Here is a 23,650-nt window from a genome sequence, read left to right as displayed (position 1 = left end):
GGGGAACGTATGCAAAGTGGGCACGTAATCATCCATCACATCTTTATCAACATTATATCCCTTAGCTGAAGCATTTTGTATCAGGAGAGTACAAAACAAAGATGTATCTCTAAGAATTAAATATAAATATAACAATAACAATAATAATAATAATAAAGTTGGAAGGGACCTTGGACGTCATCTAGTCCAACCCCAGAAAACCCTATACCATTTCAGACAAATGGCTGTCCAGTCTCTTAAAAACCTCCAGCGTTGGAGCATTCACAGCTTCTGGAGGGAGGTTGTTCCACTGATTAATTGTTCTAACTGACAGGAAATTTCTCCTTAGTTCTGGGTTGCTTCTCTCTTTGGTTAGTTTCTATCTGTTGCTTCTTGTCCTGCCTTCAGGTGCTTTGTGGCAACCCCTGAGATATTGGAACACTGCTACCATGTCACCCCTCGTCCTTCTCTTCATTGAACTATAGGTAAAGGTTCCCGTGCACATGCGTGCTAGTCGTTTCCAGCTCTAGGGGCCAGTGCTCATCTCCGTTTCAAAGCCGAAGAGCCAGTGCTTGTCACTCTGTTACGCGGCATTCGGGATTCGACCCGCCAAACTGCCGACCTTCTGATCGACAAGCTTAGCGTCCTAACCCACTGAGCCACTGCATCCCTTCATTAAACTATAGACATACCGAATTTCAGCAACCGTTCCTTATATGTTTTAGCCTTCAGTCCCCTGATCATTTTTGTTGACTAGGGTACTCCCCAAAGAGCAATGTGCTATCAAGTCTTTTTCAACTCCTGCTGGCCACATTACTCCATGATGGTGTGTCTCTAATCAGTTCTTTCAGCTGTCCCAATGGTCATGGACACTGTTACAATACTCATTGCATTGTAATTGAATTCATCCATCTTGCAACTCGACGTTCTTCTCTCTTGCTTCACCTTTCTCAGCTTTCGAGCCTTCTCCTGAGAGCTAGGTCTTCACATAATAGAATAAATACGATAATTTCAGCCTCATCCTTTGTGCCTTGTATGAAAATTCTGGGTTGATTAGTTCAGTGAGCTATCAGTTTGTTTTTTTGACTGTTTTCATTTTTGCTCCAAAACCAAAATTCAAAGACATCAGGGTTGTTCCTTTTCTGCTTCTTTAAAGTCCAACTTTCACTTCCATAGAGTCATAGGGAATACAATGACTTGTATGATTCTGATTTTTTTTAGGGATAGACACAGCATTTGAATATTTTTCCCAAGGTCTTCGTAGCTACTGTACCAAGTGCTAGTCTGTGGCATATTTCTTGACTATTTGTTCTTTTACTGTTAATGGTTGCTCCTGAAAGGGCAAAAGCTATCACCACTTCAGTATCGTCATTGTCAATGCTAAGTCTGGTTGTTATACTTGTTATCATTAGTTTGCTTTTCTTTATGTTTAATTTTAGTCTCATTTTTTTACTGTGGTCTTTGACTTTTAGACTAAGGTTTTCAGATCCTTTGCATTTTTGGCTATCAGGAGTGTCATCAGCTTTGTTGTTGTTGTTGTTAGTTGCGAAGTCGTGTCCGACCCATCGCGATCCTATGGACAATGTTCCTCCAGGCCTTCCTCTCCTCTACCATTTTCTGGAGTCCATTTAAGCTCACGCCTACTGCTTCAGTGACTCCATCCAGCCACCTCATTCTCTGTCGTCCCCTTCTTCTATTGCCCTCAGGAAAATAAAATCTGTCACAACCTCCATTTCTTCCCCATCTATTTGCCAGGAATTGAGAGGGCCGGATGCCATGATCTTGGTTTTCTTAATGTTTAGTTTCAACCCAAGTTTTGCACTCTCCTTCTTCACTCGCAACAAGAGGCTCTTTATTTCCTCTTCACTTTCTGCCATTAGAGTGGTATCATCTGCATATCTTAGGTTGTTGATGTTTCTTCCGGCAATCTTAATTCCAACTTTTGATTCATCTAGCCCTGCCTTTCTCATGATGTGCTCTGCATATAAGTTAAATAGGCAAGGCGACAGTATACAGCCTTAGAACAGGTTATTGATGCTTCTTCCTCCAGTTTTAAAATCTTTTTCTTCCAATTCAGCTTACCTCAATATATATTCAGCAAAAAATGTTGAATAAATAAAGGGAGAATATGCAATCTTGTCGCCCTTCTTTGCAAACCTGGAGCCAGTGTTTTCCCCCATATTCTGTCCATACTGTAGTGTCTTGAGCTCTATGTAAGTTTCTCCTGAGGACAATGAAATGTTCAGAGATACCAATTTTTCTGAGCACTTGATGTGATTGATGCAATCAAACAATCAAAGGTGTTTCTATAATCCATGAAGCATCTACCAACTTTCTTATTATACTATCTACAATAATATGCTCTTAATTAATTAACCATCAGACCTATAAAAAAGAAGATAATGACTGGTTCTGCTTACAGATCAAGAGGGAAGAAAATACCCACTATTGGATGTCCTCTCTTTTTTATAGATGTAGAGTTAAAAGTTGTCAAAAGTTCAATTTAATTAAGTTTAGTTAGATTCCTTTCAACAGGTTAATAGTATTGTAAATCCAAGTATTTATTTGATTTTGAATGTGTATTCTCCATTATTTCTAAATATAAACAAATCATTTTTGTCTCAGATTTACATAACTAGTGGATAGCTGTTTAATTAGAAATTTATTCTAAATTTAACAGAAAGCTATTCTTTATAATGCACAAGTACTCTGAATTTCATTTAAAACATGAAATCTTACTTATGAAATGTGTTAGAGTGAGATGTACCACAGGTTGAACTTTTTCTTAATGTTTGTGCTTTTACATCAACAGCAACTTTTAGTTTGATATTCTAAAATAGTGTTTTTGGCATGAGCTGATTTGAGGGAGACTGACAAATAAAATAACATACAGGTAGTCTTGGTTACTACAGTACAAAATTTGGAACTGAGATTGCCATTGGTAACCAATGTTTTTGTAAAGAGTACTGTCACATAACTACATTGTTTAGCAATGATAAACCCAGCAGTCTGAGTTGCTGTTGTAACCTAAGACAGGGCTTTTCAACCAGTGGTACGGGTACCACCTGTAGTACATTGGTGCCTGGCAGGTGGTACACGGCCATCCTAGAAAAGTGGTAGTGGAGGAGGGGAATGAGCTGAACCGGTGGCAGGCACCGCACAAGCCTGAGCGAGAGATGGCTGGAGCTTCAGGGCTGTCAGGGCTCAGCGGAAGCGCCAGGCTCCAGCTGGAGTCGGCGTTGATCTTGGCGTTTCTGCTGAGCCCAGAAGAAGCGCCAATCAGCTGGAATGTTGCAGCATCTCCAGGGTCTTGTGATTTACATTCAGATGCTTGGCAACTGATTCATATTTATGACGGTCACAGTGTTCCAGGGTCATGACAAGTGACCCAAACCTGCTGCAACCACCCAGCAGACGGGGGGGGAATAAAAACCAAACACCTCCCCCCCACACACACACCACCCCCACTGCCAATCCTCAACAGAAATGCTCACAACAATGAAAACCTCGGACAGGAGGAAGAGTGCTGCTGGGTGGGCAGGCAGGTGTCTTGCTCGGCTGTGGCTTGGGGGGCATTTTTTTCCAGTGCCATTGTAACTTCAAACAGTCACTAAGCGAACTGTTGTAAGTCGAGAACTACCAATATAATAATAATAATAATAATAATAATAATAATAATAATAATAATAATAATAATAATAATAATAATAATAATAAGTAGTAGTAGTAGTAGTAGTAGTAGTAGTAGTAGGAAGGGACCTTGGAAGTCATCTAGTCCAACCCCCTGCTCAGGCAGGAAACCCTATACCATTGCAGGCAAATGGCTGGCCAGTCTCTTCTTAAAAACTTCCAGTGTTGGAGCATTCACCACTTCTGGAGGCAGGTTGTTCCACTGGTTAATTGTTCTGTCAGGAAGTTTTATTTATTAATTTTATTTTATTTTATTGAATTTGTATACCGTAGGACTCAGGGTGGTTTACAGGGCAGTTGGAACCATGAAATACAAAAATTAAAATCAAAATCAATTAAAACAATTAAATTCAAGCCCCAAAAGTAAATCTAAACCCCAATTAAATTAACAACCCAAACAGTCTGGACCAAACAGCTCAAAGAGCCAGGTTTTCAGGTCCCGGCGAAATGAGCGAAGGTCGGGGGCAGTCCTAAGTTCCGTGGGTAGTTGGTTCCATAGGGCAGGCGCACCCACAGAGAACGCCCTTCCCCTGGGAATAACCCGCCGGCATTCATTAACTGGTGGTACCCTGAGAAGGCCCTCCCTGTGGGGGCGCACAGGACGATGGGAAGATGATGCTGGCAGCAGGTGTTCCCTTAGATAGTCCGGACCCAAGCCATTTAGGGCTTTATAGGTCATTGCCAGCACCTTGAATCTCACCCGGAGGGCAACCGGAAGCCAATGCAGCTCGCGGAGAAGAGGTGTTACATGGGAGTATCGGGAAGCTCCCATCACAACTCGTGCGGCCGCATTCTGCACCAGTTGAAGCCTCCGAGTGGTCCTCAAGGGCAGCCCCATGTAGAGGGTATTGCAGTAGTCTAACCGGGAGGTCACAAGTGCATGAGTGACTGTGCGTAGGGCATCTCGGTCCAGATAGGGCCGCAACTGGCACACCAGGCGAATCTGGCCAAAAGCTCCCCTGGTCACGGCTCCTATATGATCTTCAAAACTGAGCCGTGAATTCAGGAGGACGCCCAAGTTGCGAGCCCTATCAACAGGGGATAACTAAGTTTCTCCTTAGTTCTAGGTTGCTTCTCTCCTTGATTAGTTTCCATCTGTTGCTTCTTGTCCTGCTTTCAGGTGCTTTGGAGAATAGCTTGAGTCCCTCTTCTTTGTGGCAGCCCCTGAGATATTGGAAGACTGCTATCATGTCACCCCTCACCCTTCTCTTTGTTAAACTATACATACCCAATTCCAGCAACCGTTCCCTATATGTTTTAGCCTCCAGTCCCCCAATCATCTTTGTTGCTCTTCTCTGTACCCTTTCTAGAGTCTCAACATCTTTTTTACATCGTGGTGACCAAAACTGGATGCAGTATTCCAGGTGTGGCCTTACCAAGGCATTGTAAAGTGGTATTAGTACTTCACGTGATCTTGATTCTATCCCTCTGTTAATGCAGCCTAGCACTGTGTTGGCTTTTTTGGCAGCTGCAGCTCACTGCTGGCTCATATTGAAGTGATTGTCTACTAGGACTCGGAGATCCCTCTCACAGTTAATACTATTACCTGTGCACTTCATCACTTTTTTTTCTTTTTTCCTTTTTTTGGTCAAGTTTTTGACATCTTGCTAGGTGACTGGTGGTACTCTTATGTTGCCATATCCTAAAAGTGGTATAATGGATGAAAAAGTTGAAAAGCCCTGACCTAAGATGTGTAGGTTGTTAAAAGTACCAGGGAAAGTACCAGTAAGGAGTGATTTAGGGAAGTGCTTGGGCAGGTTGCATTCAAGCATTGGAAAGCTGGGGAGTGGATTACAGGCAAACAAGTTGGGGGGGGGGATGACAGGAAGCCTTGGGGGACTTACCAGAGTGACGTGTGTCTTTCCCTGCCTGCTTTCCCATTTACTGCTTGTGGAAAGTTGGCAGGCAAGGTCACAAATGGCAATCGTGAGATTGCAGGATGCTGTAATTGTCATAAATGGGAACTAGTTGCCAAGCATCCATATCATGATCACATGATCCCGGAGGTGCTGCAAAGGCTAGAACTTTGAGGACTAGCCATATGTTCAGCACCATCACAATTTCAACCAGTCACTGAACAAGTGATCAGTAAGCAAGGATTACCTATGTAAAGCGGCTACAATTTTAAACTCCATGACACTCAGATCTCAGCTATATTAAATATCTCTATGGCAGGAATAATTTAGTAGGATACAACACAGTGTTTTATGCTTGACATATATTGGAAAGAATAAGTTGACTGGCAAATGAAACAAAATTTCTTAGCTAGTATATGCTTGTACTTTATTTTCCCTCCAAAACCATTTCATTAACAAGTATCAATTAGTAAGCACGTACAGTTTATGAGTATACCTGTAGGAGAGATTCTAACAGACAGATTCCAATGGCTTAAATTTCCAATATATGAATGATAAAATCCTAGATTTTAGATAGTGCCTTTCTGTTTCCCCAAAAATTTCTTGTGAGACTGTATGGAGTGTATGGAAGAGGAATCAGCCAAGGGATTGATTGATCTCATGGGTCACAGGTTGGAAACCATTGAAATAAAATACTCATCTCCAAATCTTTTTAAACTGGCTATGGACTTGTGTCAAAATATGGTACAGTATCCAGTGGACACAATCTGAATGGCGTGATGGTTAAGGTGATAAACTCACAGGATGTGATTGGCATGTTAATTAAATATACTTAAATATTCTGTGTAAACAGAAAGTCATATAAACTGTATCTTTCTGAAACTCCTCATTTAGCTGTTGTTTTAACTGCCTTAGAAATTAAGAATGTATGGATCATTCTGTATTTGGTCAATTTCAGTTTTGCATGCATTGTTTTGTACGGTTGGGTTTGGGTTTTTTTGTATATGTGCCATCCAGTCACTGTTGAGTCTTGGCATATGCTTGAACTAATCCTTTCCATTTCCTTGTCAAGATTTTTGGAAGTGGTGTGCCATTGTCTCCTTCCTTTTACTGAAAGTGAATGACTCACTGACGTCACCTAAGGCAGGACTAGAACGCATAGTCTCCTACTTCCTATCCTGGTGCCTTAACCACTAAACCAGAGGTCTTCAAACTCGGCCCTTTTATGACTCATGGACTTCAACTCCCAGAATTCCTCAGCCAGTGTGCCTGGCTGAGGAATTCTGGGAGTTGAAGTCCATGAGTCATAAAAGGGCCGAGTTTGAAGACCCCTGCACTAAACAGACTCTTGTGTATTGTGCTATTTTGCTAGAAAATGTCTGTAATATTTCATGAATTTTGTTTTTATTGCTTTGTTGTCTCTTGTTCTAATACATGGCTGTATGCAATTGCTAGGTTAAGAACTGCAATACAACACTCAGAGAATTCCAAAATTTGAAAAAAAAATCTGTTTGGAAATACTAAAATGCTGATCAACTATTGTGCAAATTCCACCATCTATATTGAGAACTAGGAAAAAAGAACTGTGGCCTAATGATTAGTTTCAGGCTTTTCACAAACCTTCGAAGGAAACATTAGAATGAAAGGAAAATATAAGTGGGTAGATAAGTTGTTAATCATACTGAAAATGTTTGATTCCCCAAAATGTTTTCAGTTCATTTTTCATTCTAAAGTCTCAACACACACACACACACACACACACGTTTTAGCTTCTAATCCTCTTATCATCTTTGTTGCATTTTTTCCTAAAGTCTCAACATCTTTATTTGTATCTTGGTGACCAAAACTGGATGCAGTATTCCGAGTGTGCTCTTAGCAAAGCATTATAAAGCAGTACTAACACTTCACATGACCTTGCTTCTATCCCTCTGATGATGCAGTCTAGGACAGTGCTGGCTTTTTTGGCAGCTGAAGCACACTGCTGGCTCATATTTAAGTGGTTGTCCCCTAGGACTTCTAGATCCCTCTCACAGTTATTGCCATTGAGCCAGATACCACCTACAGTATTCTATACTTGTGCATTTGACTTTTCTTGCCTAAGTGTAAAACTTTACTTTTCTTACTACTGAATTGCATTTTGTTGGATAGTGTTCAAGTCTTTCAAGGTCCTTCTGGATCTTGAATCTGTCTTCTAAAGCATTGGTTATTCCCACCAGCTTGTTGTCTGCAAATTTGATGAGATCCCCTTTTATCCCTTCATCTAAATTGTTTATAAAGATGTTGAAAATTTTTGGGGCTAAGTTTAAACCTTGAGATACCCCATTACATGCTTGCCTCCATGTAGACATACTTCCATTAAGGACTACATATTGAGTGTGATTTGTTGGTTTATTTTAGTTTTATGTTAATAATGTTTCTTAAGAACAAGCAAGGATTGATGATGAACATAAAGGATATACTAGGTGAAATAAGTTACTATAGGGGTGGTTTCATCTGTAATAGTATGTTTATTTTGTCATTAACTGTTTACAAATTTCTAGCTTTCTTCATTTTATTTGTTTCTCTTGAGCATAGTAATTACTTCTTGTTAAAATGTCATTTTAATTTTGCTTTGCTTGCTTGCAGTCCAGTTACAACCCAGGGATCACAACAAACGCAACAGCCGCAGAAACATTATGGCATTACCTCACCAATCAGTTTAGCTTCCCCTAAGGAGAATGACTGTATACTTGCTCAGAAGCTAATTGAAACCCTAAAACCCTTTGGTGTCTTTGAAGAGGAGGAAGAACTGCAACGCAGGTGAATAAAACTCTTTAGTTTTCTAGTGTGAAATTTTCTCAGAAAAAATGAAAATTCATAACTGAAACAACATAGAACAAAAATGTTCTTACAATTGTCTCAGGCACCAGTTGTTGAAAATTTAAATTTCTGAACGGCATCTCAGTATTGGTTTAAAAAGTTTAGTTTTATGAAATTTACATTCATTATTTGATTCTTATTCTTGCAGTATAGCTGTTTCTATCACATAGGCATTTTCTGGTCATGTTGGTCGCATATAGGAGGAGTACAATGAGAATTATATCTATTGCACAGTTTTCAGCACAAAATTAACATAAAATATATGCTAAATTGTGAGCAAAATGGGAGTATTTTGTGTATTACCTTTCAAATGTAATGATATTTAGTACTTAGAGACATTTTTTTATGTGTGGAAGTGCTAAAATAGCTAACAACGTAGCAGAAAATACATCAATAACAGATTAATTGTAATGATGATAGTAGCATTAGCAAATTATGTAGATGTAATAATTATATGTATGTTTCATCAACAGAATTCTAATTTTGGGAAAGCTAAATAACTTAGTAAAGGAATGGATACGAGAAATCAGTGAAATAAAGGTATGAATATTTTTATTCATTTAAAAATGACAAACCTTAAAAAGATCATCACATGTATTATCGTGTAAACTTGTAAGTCCTAAGTCCATCAGATAGAAAAAGATATTGAGAGGAATATTACATATTCATAGTTTTAGTATGAATAAAGCAGGGAATAGTAAAGAGTTTCAAGGGGAAACAAGCAGACTTTCAGACATTTGTCCCTGCAGGTTACTTAAAAACTTTTTTAGCTCTATACAAGTCTTATTATCTCCAGTAGACAGAGCTTATGGATTCCCTAAAATGAAAGTAACCAAGGGTGATTGAATGTTGTAATGATTTTATTTACAATTCTCAATTTGTTAACATTTCTCTTTTTTGTGATCTTACAGTGCACTATTTCAACAAGTGGATTTTCAGTATATAAGGAAAAAACTTTTTATAATTTCTAATTAGATACATTAATGTATATATAATGTTCATATTGAAGTATGCTCAGTATTTCAGTATAGTTCTGTTGAGATTATAATTGGTGGGATTTTATATATAGATGAATTTATTCTATATGTCTGAGCAATAAGCTACTGATTGGAGCTCAGAATACATGATAGCTAGTGTATTGTCTACATGATAGCTAGCTTCTTTTCTCTGTCTTTCAATATTGTGTTGGCTGCATGGTTTACAAAATTGAAAAAAACCTCATTTTTTCTTTCTTTAGAATCTTCCACAATCTGTAATAGAAAACGTTGGAGGAAAAATTTTTACATTTGGCTCATATCGATTAGGTGTGCACACAAAAGGTAATTTGTTATGGGTGGGATGGATGGATGGATGGACGGACAGAGAATGATGGGCCAGAAATTTTTTTATTTGGCCACTGTGTAATGTTAGCCCTATAATGTTAATAATTCCTATTTCAATTAAATAAACACTTTTCTGGTTAATTCAAATCTCTGTGATTATGTATTACACTGAAGTATACAGTAATTTTTAGTCTTTGGTATTTTTGCCATCAGAACAATGAAGAGTGTTGACCTATTGTAAAGATGATGTGTTCTTCAAAAATCAGCTTGGGAATTCTTCCATGTCTTGGTGGCAGTTATATACTTTGTAGTCTCTATTTGTATATTACCAAAACTTGGCTGTTTGGGGTCTGAAAATTAGCATGATTTGGGGGAATTTTTCATGTTTTGGAGATTTCTTGAGGATTTCTCTTAATCAAAGAGATCTCCTATTCCCATTTTTAAAATCTATGAAAAGATCCCCAAAAGTTGAGCCCTTCTTCCTTTGATGTCAGTGCAACAGTCTGTGATCAATCCTGAGCTTCGGAAAGCTCTGAAACAGCTTTTGATACTTCCAATTTTAACTAGCCCTAACTGTTTAAAATGCTGTGTATTCGGAGAATGAAAAATATATCTTTTATTTTAGTTAAATAAACATATTACCAAGCAGTGGGAATGTAGCTTTCTATTTGGGCCATGTGGTATGAATATTATGAAACATTTGCTTAAATGTTGAATTAAAAATAACCATTCTTCACTAGAAGAAATGAGATGCAAAATTATAGAGAATTTTAAATATGTTTTGAATTGATTACCTTAAATTTGGGGGAATTAGAAATGTAACTGACAATTAGATTATTCGGGATGATTGTAAATGGAAGACTTGAAAGTATGCATTCAACTTAACAAGAAAAACATGGTGAATATTGGCCAATATAATTGAATATATTACACTAGAGAATATTGCTATTGAAAGTAGATGTTATAGCCTTGACATTTTGGCAGTTTATGTGATATTTAACAGTTTATGATTGCTTGCTTTAGGTGCAGACATTGATGCATTATGTGTGGCGCCGAGGCATGTTGACAGGAGTGATTTTTTCACCTCATTTTATGAAAAACTGAAATTACAGGAAGAAGTCAAAGACTTACGGGTATGCAGATTCCCTTTTAATTCATAAACTTTAGTTTATGAATCCAAACCAAACAATCCCAAAAGTTGATTCTGTAGTGTATGGTAAAGAAATAACGCTAGTTTTGCAGTGTCCTCCAATAGTGCAGTTCTGTTTCTATTGTGAATGCTTATTGATATTTATGATAGAATTAAAAACAGGAATCAAAAACAATTGTATCCATCTTTTTAATGCTCGATTTAGGACTACAGTTGGGACAAAATTCCCATCACTTAAGTGATGCAGTCATAAAGCATGACAATTATCAGCAATTCTGATGTTCTCTGTTGCTTTTGTTAAGCTAATTCCACCAATTGTTAGCTAAGGACTACCCTAATCCAAGCCATTCTTGGCTTAGTCCCTCTCATCCCTGAGCCTTGATAAAGTAAGGAACTGCCTCCAACTCTCCCCCCCCCCAGCTGTCTGTCTTTCCTCTGTCTCTGCCCTTTTGGCGACCCTGAACCCTGCCTTGTGATTCAGCAAGCAGTCACAGAATTTCATGGTTCTGGAGTTGCTTGCCACATTCTGGCTCAATGGCTTGGTGCACTGAGGCTCTGGGACTTCAAGAAGCCTCCGAGCCATAGGACAGTGCAAAACCAAAGCTGTCCCTGATAGTTCAACTTTCACAATCCAGCCCAGCAGTATGGTGCAAATTTGCCATGTCCTAGGAGGTCCCAGCAGCATGGGGCTACATGCTACATCTTAAGAAACCCCAGTAGTATGGTACAGATCTGCCACAGCCCAGGAACCAGCAGCACAAAGTCACTGTATCCTGAAAAACCCCAGCTGCTGCAGCCCAGTCCTTTGCTACCCTGTGTTTCGAGAACCTTGCTGCCCTGCACTCCACTTCCTCAGCTGAACTTCTTGCTCCTACTGCTCACAATGCATGCCCACTCTGACTCTTGAGTCCATCTTCCCCAGGTCTCATGAGGAAACTACCGTATGTGATCTTGGGAAGAAAGCCTTGTGTGGCTGCCTCCTGAAGGACCAGGCTAGGCATAATTGGTCAGTAGACAGAATAGGAAGATAAAATCATCTAGTGTATCGGGGGCCACAGAGTCCAGGGGACCAAAAGGGCATAGATGAGAAAGGGGGAAGGAGGAGAGTTGAAGCACCACTGTAGTTGTAAGGGTGGACAGGCACCCAGGTACCCAAATTTTGAACATGTGATTATGGAGATACTGCAACAATCATAACTTCGGAGACTAGTTATAAGTTACTTCAGCAGTGTCATAACTTGAAATGGTCACTGAACAAAGGGTTGTAAGTATAGGACAATCTGAAGCTGTTTCTGCATAGAATGAATAGATCTCATTGCAAAATGCTTATTTTTCAGGCTGTTGAAGAAGCGTTTGTTCCTGTTATTAAATTGTGTTTTGATGGAATAGAGGTAAGATGAAATCCTTTTTTCTTATATGTTACACGCCTGCTCTTTAGAAAAAAATGAAGTCACACTTGGGTGCTCTGAAAGGAGTCCACAACTCTTCCTAGTTTAGAGGAATCATTGAATTAGAAGACAAGACCTAGATCTCAAGGAACTAGAACTTTCCACTGTTATGGATCTTGTAGTAGGGCCATTGATGGGAGAGGTATTACTAGTAAATAATCATCCCAATTCCTTTTTCTGTTTCCTAAGACTTAGCAAAGCCTTCAAGGCAAAATGCGGGACTTTAACCTTCAACGGTACATATTGTCACAAGAAGCTTTAGTTCTTTGTAAGACTTCTGTGTATGGAGATTCTATACAGCAGAATATGTTGTGGCTTCAGTTATAAGAATCTGTCCATCCATCCATCCAATTTATGTGGCTGGCCATTAGTCCAAGAAACTGGACAGTATAGAAACAAAAGCAGAGAATTATATTAAAACAACACCAAGTAAAACTGCATCAAGATTCATTAAAAACAAACTATTGGATATATACACTCATACCAGAGCTCCCAAACTAACATCTCACTTCCAAATGCCTAGATTTTATGGCTTTGGAAAAGGTCGGTAAAGTAGGCTGTGTTCCTATTTCAAGAGGGGAGCTGTTCCACAGGGTATGTGACAAGGCATGCCTTCTTGGACTTGCTAGATGACATTGTTTTTTCACTAGTACCCAGAGCATGCCAATTCTGCCAGAGCTGATGGGGTGAGCAGAGAGGCAGTCCTTTAAATAACCTGGTCCCATACTATGTAGTACTCTAAAAGCAACAAGCAGTACCAAGCCTACCAAAATGTTTAGATTGTCAGAGACACAAACCTTAATATGGGATAAACTCGTTTGATAGGAAATCTGTTTATTTACTGAAGTAGTAAGGGATGAAATCTTTAATTATTCAAGACTTTCTTCATGTATAGTTTTACTTGCAATCAACATGTGAATTAAACTGCAAAGCCTCTTGAACTTTACCTTGCAATTATGATATCCGAATGCACTATTCAGAGGACATGAGAGAAAAAAGCAGTGTCACAAGACTGATTTGAAACAGAAAAGGTAGTAAGTAAAGGATAGTGAAAGATAGAATGGAAAAATGCGAGCAGCTGCCTCTCAGAGGCCCAATCTAAGCATGCTTGGTCAGCAGTGGGAACAAGAAGGCAGCAAAGGTCAGCCAGAGAGTCAGGGGCTGCAAAGTGCAGGAACCCAAAAGGGCATATTAGGCAGGTGGAGGAGTTGCAGTAGCCATAAATGCAGGCAGGCTACTAAATGGCCAAATTTTGATCATGTTATCGTGGTAATGTTGCAACAGCCATAACTTCAGACACCAGTTGTAACTCTCTTTATTTAGTATTACTGTAACTTCAAACGGCCAGTAAACGAAAGGTTGTAAGTTGAGGACTTCCTGTATATTCAATAGGCCTGTTGTAAGGCTGATTGCCAAGACCCCAGATTGTAATCACATGATCATGAGGCACTGCAATGTCCATAACTTGTAGTAAATTTTGAGGGTCATTGAATGAATGGTCCTTAAGCGAGGATTACATGTATCATGTTTTATTGGGAAATAATGAAAGTGTCTACTGTTTAGATTTCTACCTCATTTAAGCTGCAGAATGCACTATGGAAATTACTGGTTATTCTGGTTGAGAGAACCTTGTAATAAAATTGTATTAAAATGCCTCTAAAAACTACAGCTTTGTAATATTTTCTCAGCAAATGGGATAATATGATTGAGAGCTTATTCTACCTTATTTATTTTTCTTTAGATTGATATCTTGTTTGCCAGGTTAGCACTGCAAACTATTCCTGAAGACCTAGACCTTCGAGATGATAGTCTACTTAAAAATTTAGACATTAGATGCATACGAAGTCTTAATGGTGAGTTTATTTTAATCAGATTTGTGTAATCAAAGCAAAAGGTAAACCTTAGTTTTTAAGCAAGTGTGTGTGACTTCATAAGGATTTCTGCTCTTAATTGCATAAATGTTTTTCACAATTCATTCTTCAGCCGGGTTGGACAGTAAATTACTTCTCATTCTCCTAAATATTGGAGTTACCTTAAATATAAAACAGTTGTGTAATCTGTTGTGAAAAGCCATGTAGCAGAAAAATTTAAGAAGTTGGGACCATTTGTTTCTTGTCCCCACCCAACTAATTTGTAGCAAATTGAAAAAGATTTTTTAGATGACATGGCTGATAAAGAGTCCTTTGAAGAGTAGCAGCTCTTTGCTGGTATTTTGGCTTATTATTTTAGCTTGCAAAATAATGCACATTTGTCTTGTCTGTTAAGAAGTAGTACATTTTGGAGAAATAACTTCTGGGAAATAAGTTTGCCGCAACTACTGTACCTCTCTGTATTATGACTGGTACTTTTATTTAGGCTTTATTTATCGTAATTTTTACCTGCCCAATAACAAAATTACTTGGGTTTGTGTTTAATGGTTTCCATCTGAACTTAAGAACTTCCAACTTGAAATTGAGTGTCAGTTTGTGTATTGTCAACATGTGTTAGATTACAAATATAAAACCTTACACCTAGATATTAGAGTTGAGCGTAATTTTTTACTAATTTTCAGGTATTTGAAAGAAAAATAAGATTATTATGTTATTTTTTTGCTTCTATGTTTCAGGTTGCAGAGTAACAGATGAAATTCTCCATCTAGTTCCAAACATTGACAATTTCAGGTTAACACTGAGAGCTATCAAACTGTGGGCCAAACGTAAGTGGAATCTTATGAAACTAGATTTTAAAAAAGGATACTGTACTATCGAATGAAAGAAACTAAACTTATCTGTCTCTTTTCCCTTCTAAACAACAGGGCACAACATCTATTCCAATATACTAGGTTTCCTTGGTGGAGTTTCCTGGGCTATGCTAGTAGCAAGAACTTGCCAGCTTTATCCAAATGCAATAGCATCAACTCTTGTACATAAATTTTTCTTGGTATTTTCTAAATGGTATGTCTCTTTAGATTACACTAAAATAAAAATTATTATAGACCCTGAATTTTAGTGTTGTTTCTATGGCATTTATTCAGATGGTGTCAGGTTAAGAGTTTCACTTAAAGGAGCATTTATTCTCCCAAGAGATTGCAAAACACTATAGCAGAGATGTACAGTTGCTAAACTTTATAGCTGCCAGTATAGAGCTTCTATTTACATTGAATAAGGCATTTAAACTAAACCAAACGTGGCCTTTGTGAGCCTAGGAGCTCCTGTCTTATAATGTCATCCATTTTATTTTAACTAATTATGGGGTACACAAACATATGTAGCCAAAATGGTTTGATGCAATAGTGTAGAGAACCTTAAAGATAGTTTAAGGGATAGTTAATCCACAATAACCATGCATGAAGTAATTTCATGCTACATATTTCATGGAATAATTGAGATGCTTAATGGTGCTCTGAATGCTTTTTAAGCTTTCCCCCTCAAAGATTTTTTGCAGGCGGGTGAAACTGAAGTAATTCCAGGTACCACTTGAAAACAATTTCATTATTTCTTCATAAAGAGAATGCTCTATGATAAAAAAACCATCACTGTCTTCATGGTCATTCTTAATGTTGGATTTAATTTTTATAATATTGTTTGAACTGGAATGACAGATAATACCTCTATTGGTTAGACAATTAAACATAAATCTTTGTGGTACTTTACACATATGCACTATTGCCTTATGCTGGGGACTTTATAAATATTGAGTAAGATGGATAGAATGGTGTGCATAAAATATGTGGCTTTTCAGATTTGCGTTGAAATTTGTTTCTTAGAAGAAACATCTTTTGACTGGGTAGAATAATAGAATTATTAAGGCTAGTTAACTCATTAAAACAACGATATATTGGATAATTTACATATTAAATTCATTTTGAAATGATCAAGGTACTCTTCTGTGAGGATACAACTAACAGTCAAAATGCTGGGTTCATTTGCCAAGGAATGTCAAATATTCGTACCATTCATATTCTTTACCGAGGGCAATTCTTATCCATTCGGGCATGAGAAACAGAATATAAATGTTAAAATAATGTTCTCCATAACTAATAGTACAACTATATACCTCCACAGGAGCCCTTTAAATATGAATATTAATTGGGGGAGGAGTGATTTATTTAAAATAGCTTTTGCTGACTCTGTGGCCTGATAATTTTTTTTAATTAAGAAAAGAACATTCCTTAATAAAAAAAATAAAAGTAGAGCAATTTCTTTTGAAAAAAAGCTTCAGCTAATACTGCATCTGTATAAAATAAAGGCTCACATTCAAACATGTTTGTTTGCTTTTTAATAAGTGCTTTTCTTACTCAGTGCTACAATCTCTCTAAACAGGGAATGGCCAAATCCAGTGCTATTGAAACAGCCAGAAGAATGCAATCTTAATTTGCCTGTATGGGATCCAAGGGTTAGTGTACTATTTTTTCCCCATATAAGTTCAAATTGTAAAGTAAAGCAAAGTGATGAAACCCCTGAGAACCTATTCATTACAATTCAAATATTAAGTAGTTTATCAGAACTTCCTGCAATTTGTAACATACAGATTATGGTTACTTTTTGTCCTGAATTACACTTCAAGTCTGCTATAAAGTTGGTAAAAATTCACCAGTGATAAGCCTTAAAATGTAACTGTACTTCAGGTTTAAAGTTATATCAGTTCATTCACCGTACAATTTGAGAATTAAGTGTTAATAATCCATAGCTTTACTAAAAATAATAGTTCTACGAGGGGCCAGTATTGTACACTTATGTCACACATGCCTGCTAATGGGCAGTTGCTTACAGTATCTTTTTTTCTGTGGATGGTTGTGAGCATGGTTTTCTACTCCTCAATTATTCCATTAGAAAACTCAGAGTGACTTTCATGGGACCCCCAGTGATTTTTTTTTACTCAGTCCTAACCAGCTCCACATCCCTTAGTTCAGCAGTGCTGTAGGCTGATGTACTCTTGGACAATTTATTGGGTTTCTCTATGGCTTACACAAGAGGTTAAAAAGAATAGAATATTTTCCTCCCTATTGTATGTGGCTATCTCATTTGAATTTGGGGCTTGCTGAAATCCCAGCTGGATTTAAGACCTATATCTACAGAGCACATGGAATCGGAGCTCGTTTGATTCACCAAAACAAGCAAAATGAGCGTATGTGAAGACTGTACAGTTTTTGTTTACAATAAATAGTTTACTTTAATAAAAGCCCTCTTTAAATGTTATGTTATGCTTACCATTCCTATTGCCTTGTTACCTTTTGGCACAATAACAGTGTGTACTCTAATAGATAAATAAAACAAATGTAAGGAAATAATAGGATTTAAAGTCTAAAAATGAAACTTTAAAAATATTGAAATGCATTTGCTATTCCTTCATCAAACAAACTGTTCTAAATAAAAGATACGTTAAAAACATATGATCCTGTGGGTGCTTAGTCTTTTTTTGTTTGTGTTTTTTAAAAAAATAAAATTGGCCTTTTTCTTAATTTATACTACAATAAAATTTGGACCACATATTACAAAGCAGATTCAAGTAGTAATGTGCCACCAGGTTTATCAATATTGTACTGCCTGGATTAATACCAGGTAATTTCAACATTCCTCGGTATTATTGAAGCACTTCAGTTTTATAATCATAAGAACATAGCAGGTTTTTTTTATTACTAAAGCAAAATACATTTTGTTGGCCATTTTTTACGTTTGAAATTGTTTAACCATTTAATATGATTCACAGTTGCTAGTTCTTACCAGAATAATCATTTTGAAGTTTTTTTTTCAATGGACAAATCCAAATTTTTTTACTTGAATGTGATTGAAGAAAACTGATTGGCTGTTGTTATGTATAGGTAAATCCCAGTGATAGGTACCATCTTATGCCTATAATTACACCAGCATATCCCCAGCAGAACTCTACCTACAATGTGTCTGTTTCTACACGTAACGTCATGGTTGAAGAATTTAAGCAAGGTAAGTAATTCTGACATCTATTCCTGAAAGTTTTAAATTCTGCCCTTCTTCACATATAATACTGTAAATGGATAACAGAGCCATGATGAACTTAATAGTAGTAAGTTATGAATTTATGGATTTCCCAAATACTAAAACTTAGGAAGAACATTTCCCAAATGGAAAGTAATTGAGTATGGTATTTTATCCAGTCCTTCCTTTCTAAAATATTCCGAGAGCTACCTACAGCTGGTATGTCTTCAGATATAGTAGTAATTATATACCACAACATATATCCTAAGAAGAGTAAACTTTCAACTCTGAACTGTAAAAGTTGATGAAGATTTAATATTAGCAAATTATGCTTTCAGTTAATTATTTTAGCCATAGTACAATTTGATTTCTAAATACCTGATTATATATAACTCCTACCTACCTTAATGACATGAAAACATAATTGCACCAAGTTTGATCCCTATGTTTTCTGATTTTCAAAAGCTTGAGTGACAAAGCAGTTTTTGTTGAAATCTTAAACAGCAAACTGAGTAGAGTATATGCTTGTTAGTACAGAGTTCTGATACTTTGTTAAGTTTAAATAATAAACTGAAAAGGGTCCTCATAATGAAGATATTTAATTGAGTAACTGTAATAATAGTGTTAGCTCTTGTAATTTGCAAATTGATGTTCAAACAGATACAATGTGTAAAAGGCTGAATATGTGTTTTTGTAATTCAGGTCTTGCTATCACAGATGAAATTTTGCTGAGTAAGGCAGAGTGGTCCAAACTTTTTGAAGCTCCAAACTTCTTTCAAAAATACAAGTATGTATTTTATGGTATGAAAGATGCTTTCTAAGTATATTCATCTCTAACATTCTTATGCTTAGTGCTATGATTTCAACTGGTAAATTGACTAGCATTGCTGTAATGGGCAAATGCTGAATTGATCACACACTGCTGATTAAAATAAATTTTATCTAGGAGAAATAGGAATTGATTGAGTTCTAATAATTAGCAAATCACCTCTATAGTTATCGAGGATTTTAGGGGCTTTGCAAATAAGTTATTAGAAATTGAAGTAGTATAATGGAGAATAGTTGGATTAGTTGAATAGTCAGGAGCCCTGATGGTGCAGTGGTTAGAATGCAGTATTGCAAGCTAACTCTGCCCACAGTCTGGAGTTTGATCCTGACTGCCTCAAGGTTGACTAAGGCTTTCATCCTTCCAAGGTCAATAAAATGAGGACCCAGATAGTTGGAGGCAATATGCTGACGCTAAATTGTTCAAAGAGTGCTGTAAAGCAAGGATTCCCAACGTATGGTCCGCAGCCCGGTAACGGGCCATGGCCTGTTGGCCACTGGGCCCCGGGAATAGCTGGCAAGCCCCCCCCCCCACTCGTAGCACTACCTTGCAGGCGCTAGCAGTCCCATTTGCACGTGTGCACATGCTAGCTGATGTCACGCACATGCCTATTTGCACATGTGCGCACGGGGTCACGTGTGCACATTTCCCTACTACTACCTTTTCTTCCAGGCCGCCAAGACGGAAAGGTTTTATTTAGACTTTATTTAGGTTGGGGAGCTCTGCTGTAAAGCACTATGGAGTGATATATAAATCTAGGTGTGATTGCTGTTTTTGTAGAAAAGATATAGCTTATTTTTTAAAAAAAATATTTTGAAATGTGTATCTTTTAATGTACCTTCTATTACAGTTACATATGCCCCCCCATTCCCAGCAGTAAACTATTTTTTTTTGTCTGTGCTTCGTACCTAGAGCTTAAATTAATGCAATCCCTCCCACAATTAAAAGACTGGCCAGAGATGCTTTTCAAAAGGCAACTGGACTTTCTTTTCTTTTTTTATTTTCCTTGAAGAAATTTTGCTTCTCATCCAAGAAGCTTCTTCGGTTCTGGTTGAGTGGTGGGGAATGAAAGGATTTATATCCCTTAGTCGTCATCTGGTCTTTAGCACTCTAAAGGTCCGTCATTACCTCTCTGAGAGTCGTACCTCAAAGACTCAAGAGAGTTGACTGCTAAGGAATATAAATCCTTCCATTCTTCATCATTCAGCCAGAACTGAAGAAACTTTTTGAATGAGAAGCAAAACATCTTCAAAGGAAAAAAAAGAAAGTTCAATTGCATTTTTAAAAGTACCTTAGGGATAAACATGACCTGAATGATTGAGAATCTCCATAGACTTTTAATGAATGAGATATAGATTAGACATAAGATGTAGAAAAGAAATTTTAAAAAAATCATAGAATTCTATAAAATTCCATATATTGCATAGTATTTTATATATTGTTTTGCTACTTAACAGATTTGACTGCTCTGTTGCCAATTCAGACACCTCCTGTAGGCACATCCAAGTAAAGAATGAATAGTAAAATGACTTACTTGAATAATCAAGCATGCTCTCTTTTCTGAAATCTCTGTGTAAAACTGGCTTTGAGTAAAACACATATGTTGTAGGTTCTCAAGAATGGTTTGATAAAGGTTGATTCCCCAGATCTAAAATGCTTATATAGTTACAACAGTACTATTCTTACTGAAACTGTACATTGTTTTAGTCTAGGTACTTTCTGCACATGGAATTTATTGTATAATGTGTCTCCTTAACAGTAACTATAACAGTAACTAGAGGATATTTCATTAAAAGATCCAATTCTATGTATTGATAGGTGCAAGTTTAATAAGTACAGATTGATTAATAGTGATGCAATAATGATCGAATATTTTGTTTTCTGTACTCTGCCACAAAAACCTCAGAACTTAATTATACTTCATAAAAAGGTAAAGGTAAAAGTTCCCCTGCACATGCGTGCTAGTCGTTTCCAGCTCTAGGGGCCGGTGCTCATCTCCGTTTCAAAGCCGAAGAGCCAGCGCTTGTCCGAGGACGTCTCTGTGGTCATGTGGCCAGCATGACTAGACGCCGAAGGCGCACGGAACGCTGTTACCTTCCCACCGTAGTGGTCCCTATTTTTCTACTTGCATTTTTACGTGCTTTTGAACTGCTAGGTTGGCAGAAGCTGGGACGAGTAAGAGGCGCTCACTCTGTTACGCGGCACTCGGGATTCGACACACCAAACTGCCGACCATCTGATCGACAAGCTCAGCGTCCTAACCCACTGAGCCACCGCGTCCCTTTTATACTTCATAACCAAGTACTTAATTAAAGCAAAATTCACCAGAAAATGGCATCTGTCCTTCAGATATAAATTATGCTAAGAAAATGCTGAAAAAAACCCACAAGCTTAGGATACAATTGATCGTTAAAAAGAGTTTTCATTTCATTTGAAATAGCTTGGATGCTATTTCAGTTTACTATTAATAAGCTTAAACAAATCAGACCATAACCTCAATTTTATAAGAATTGTAAAACAATTAAAATCAAACATCTATAACGTAGTATTATCTTGGACTAGCTTTACTATATACATTTTACTGTAAAAGAAATTGGAATAAATTCTAACATTTGGGAAAGTCCATTTTAACGTTATTTGCAGGCCATCGAGTAAATGATGCTTCTAGTTTTATTTTGCCTAGCGGTAATAATAAAGAGCAGAGTTAGGTAGCAGATTACAACATTCTACATTGTTCATTCCTTATATCACTCGATACAATTTTCTAAGTCTGTTCTGGAAGTCAGAAATACTCTGATTTGCATTTGTTGTTTATCTTTTTTGTACCTGTAATAATTCTAATCAAATTTCTATGTGCCGTACGACTTTGGCATATAGCCATGCTGGCCACATAACCATGGAAAAAGTCTGACAGCACTGGTTCCCTCAGTCAAGAAACAGATGAGCACCATGCCAGGCATCTCAAATTGCTGGCCCGTGGGCCGGATGCATCATGCTGAAACCGCGCCCACCCCATTGCCGGCAATGGGGGAAAAGTCACGATACGACGCGTGACGTCAAGTGATGTCGTGAGTTTGACATGCCTGCCCTAGAGTCACACACAACTGGCAGGGAAACTTTTACTTTTATATGTGTGTGCACTCACCCACTGTAGATATTCACATCAAGAAAATTGTTGACTTACAGTATGTTAAACAATCACATCTATCACAGAACTTCCAATAAACAGACCAAAAGATGCCCACAAAATAATTCGCTTCAGTAGGGGCAGATAATTGCTTTGAATTTTTCTTGGCACAATTACTGTTTTTTTTTCTTCCTGAAGCAACTCTGCACACTCAACAAAGCACATAGTAAGTTCTGGATTGAAGCCATTATATTTAGCAGAGTTTTTTTGTAGATGTTCAAATGGTTTGCTGAGCTCATAAATGTAAAATATTTCAGAATTACCTTGAGAACATATTCCATGCTATCAGTATACATATGGGAAGATGGTTCTGTTTTAGAAATCAATTTCAGAATAATGGACTTTTAGAATAGTATCTTTTTCAACTAAAGATAAATTTCTTAGTTCTAATATATTTTTAGTACATTACCTGAATCTCATTTTATATCAACTTATAGGACTTTTGCCAAGCGTACTGATTTTGTTAATATTGTTTTGACTGACAAAATAAACCACTATAAGGTCTGTGCAGATTTTTAAGCTTAAAATAGTTACAGCAGATACTGGTGTTAATATATGAAGATACAATAAATGTTGAAAAATAGGATAGAAAGCAAATTTTAAAAAGAAAATTATTATATTGTTTTTATTTTCAAAGGCATTATATTGTACTTCTAGCAAGTGCACCAACAGAAAAACAGCGATTAGAATGGTGAGTCACATTCTCCATATTGTCATCTTTTAGCATTTGAATGTGATCCTTCTCTGATTATGGGCAGATAATTTGTGGTCTAAGCAGAAAACTGCAAATGAATATGCTATACATAACATAGTAACCCACATCTGTGACTGTTACTTTTTCCTCCAATTGAGGAGTGAATGATCAATAAAGGAGAAACTCAGAAACAACTAAGTTCTTTATTGTTTGGCTAATAAGCACGTATTCTAAAAATGTGTTATGCAGAACTGAGTAAATCATTCTTTGGGATCATTTGATAATGATCTTTACTTCTGTTTTTCACTAATTGGAAAATACTTACAACTAAAGAAAAAACGAAAAAATCCATGTAAAACCAGAGCACTTGATACTTATTTTTGTGGAATCTTGATGCTCTCTGAACTTGTTTGTTAGCAGACATTTCATTACTTGAGTAGGTAATATCATTAGTACTAGTGAAGCTTGCCCTGCCAGTGTTGATGGAGGTGTGGTTTACTGCTTGGTATTTCCTTGATTGGGAGTAGGGTATTTTCTGCTTGATTGGAGTTTGTCTAGTGATTATCCCTGCTTATCTGGCTTTTGGCAGCTGAGAAAATGTGTTTTGATCTTTCTGTTTACTTCTTAGCTTTTTTACTGTCTCTTTGAATTGTGTATAAAGGTGGTTTATCTCTATCTTTATTGATGGATGATTTGTCTGCCTGCC

At 37.2% G+C, this 23,650-nt stretch overlaps 1 protein-coding gene across 1 annotated transcript in view; it reads left to right on the top strand.

Annotated features, from left to right (window-relative positions):
• Positions 1 to 23,650, top strand: part of PAPOLA (poly(A) polymerase alpha) — a 49,861-nt gene that overhangs the window by 8,111 nt on the left and 18,100 nt on the right. The window contains exons 2-13 of the mRNA XM_081340612.1: positions 8,151 to 8,324; positions 8,858 to 8,924; positions 9,622 to 9,703; positions 10,730 to 10,839; positions 12,194 to 12,247; positions 14,046 to 14,157; positions 14,910 to 14,999; positions 15,099 to 15,237; positions 16,606 to 16,678; positions 18,105 to 18,225; positions 18,940 to 19,024; positions 22,888 to 22,941. Coding sequence (XP_081196738.1) covers positions 8,151 to 8,324; positions 8,858 to 8,924; positions 9,622 to 9,703; positions 10,730 to 10,839; positions 12,194 to 12,247; positions 14,046 to 14,157; positions 14,910 to 14,999; positions 15,099 to 15,237; positions 16,606 to 16,678; positions 18,105 to 18,225; positions 18,940 to 19,024; positions 22,888 to 22,941 — 1,161 coding nt within the window. The remainder of the gene's footprint in view (positions 1 to 8,150; positions 8,325 to 8,857; positions 8,925 to 9,621; positions 9,704 to 10,729; positions 10,840 to 12,193; positions 12,248 to 14,045; positions 14,158 to 14,909; positions 15,000 to 15,098; positions 15,238 to 16,605; positions 16,679 to 18,104; positions 18,226 to 18,939; positions 19,025 to 22,887; positions 22,942 to 23,650) is intronic.

The sequence above is a fragment of the Vipera berus genome (assembly GCF_964194415.1).
Source record: "Vipera berus genome assembly, chromosome: 1".
Classification (NCBI taxonomy): domain Eukaryota; kingdom Metazoa; phylum Chordata; class Lepidosauria; order Squamata; family Viperidae; genus Vipera; species Vipera berus.
Note: the sequence above shows the minus strand (reverse complement) of the source record. Positions and strands in the feature narration are given on the sequence as shown.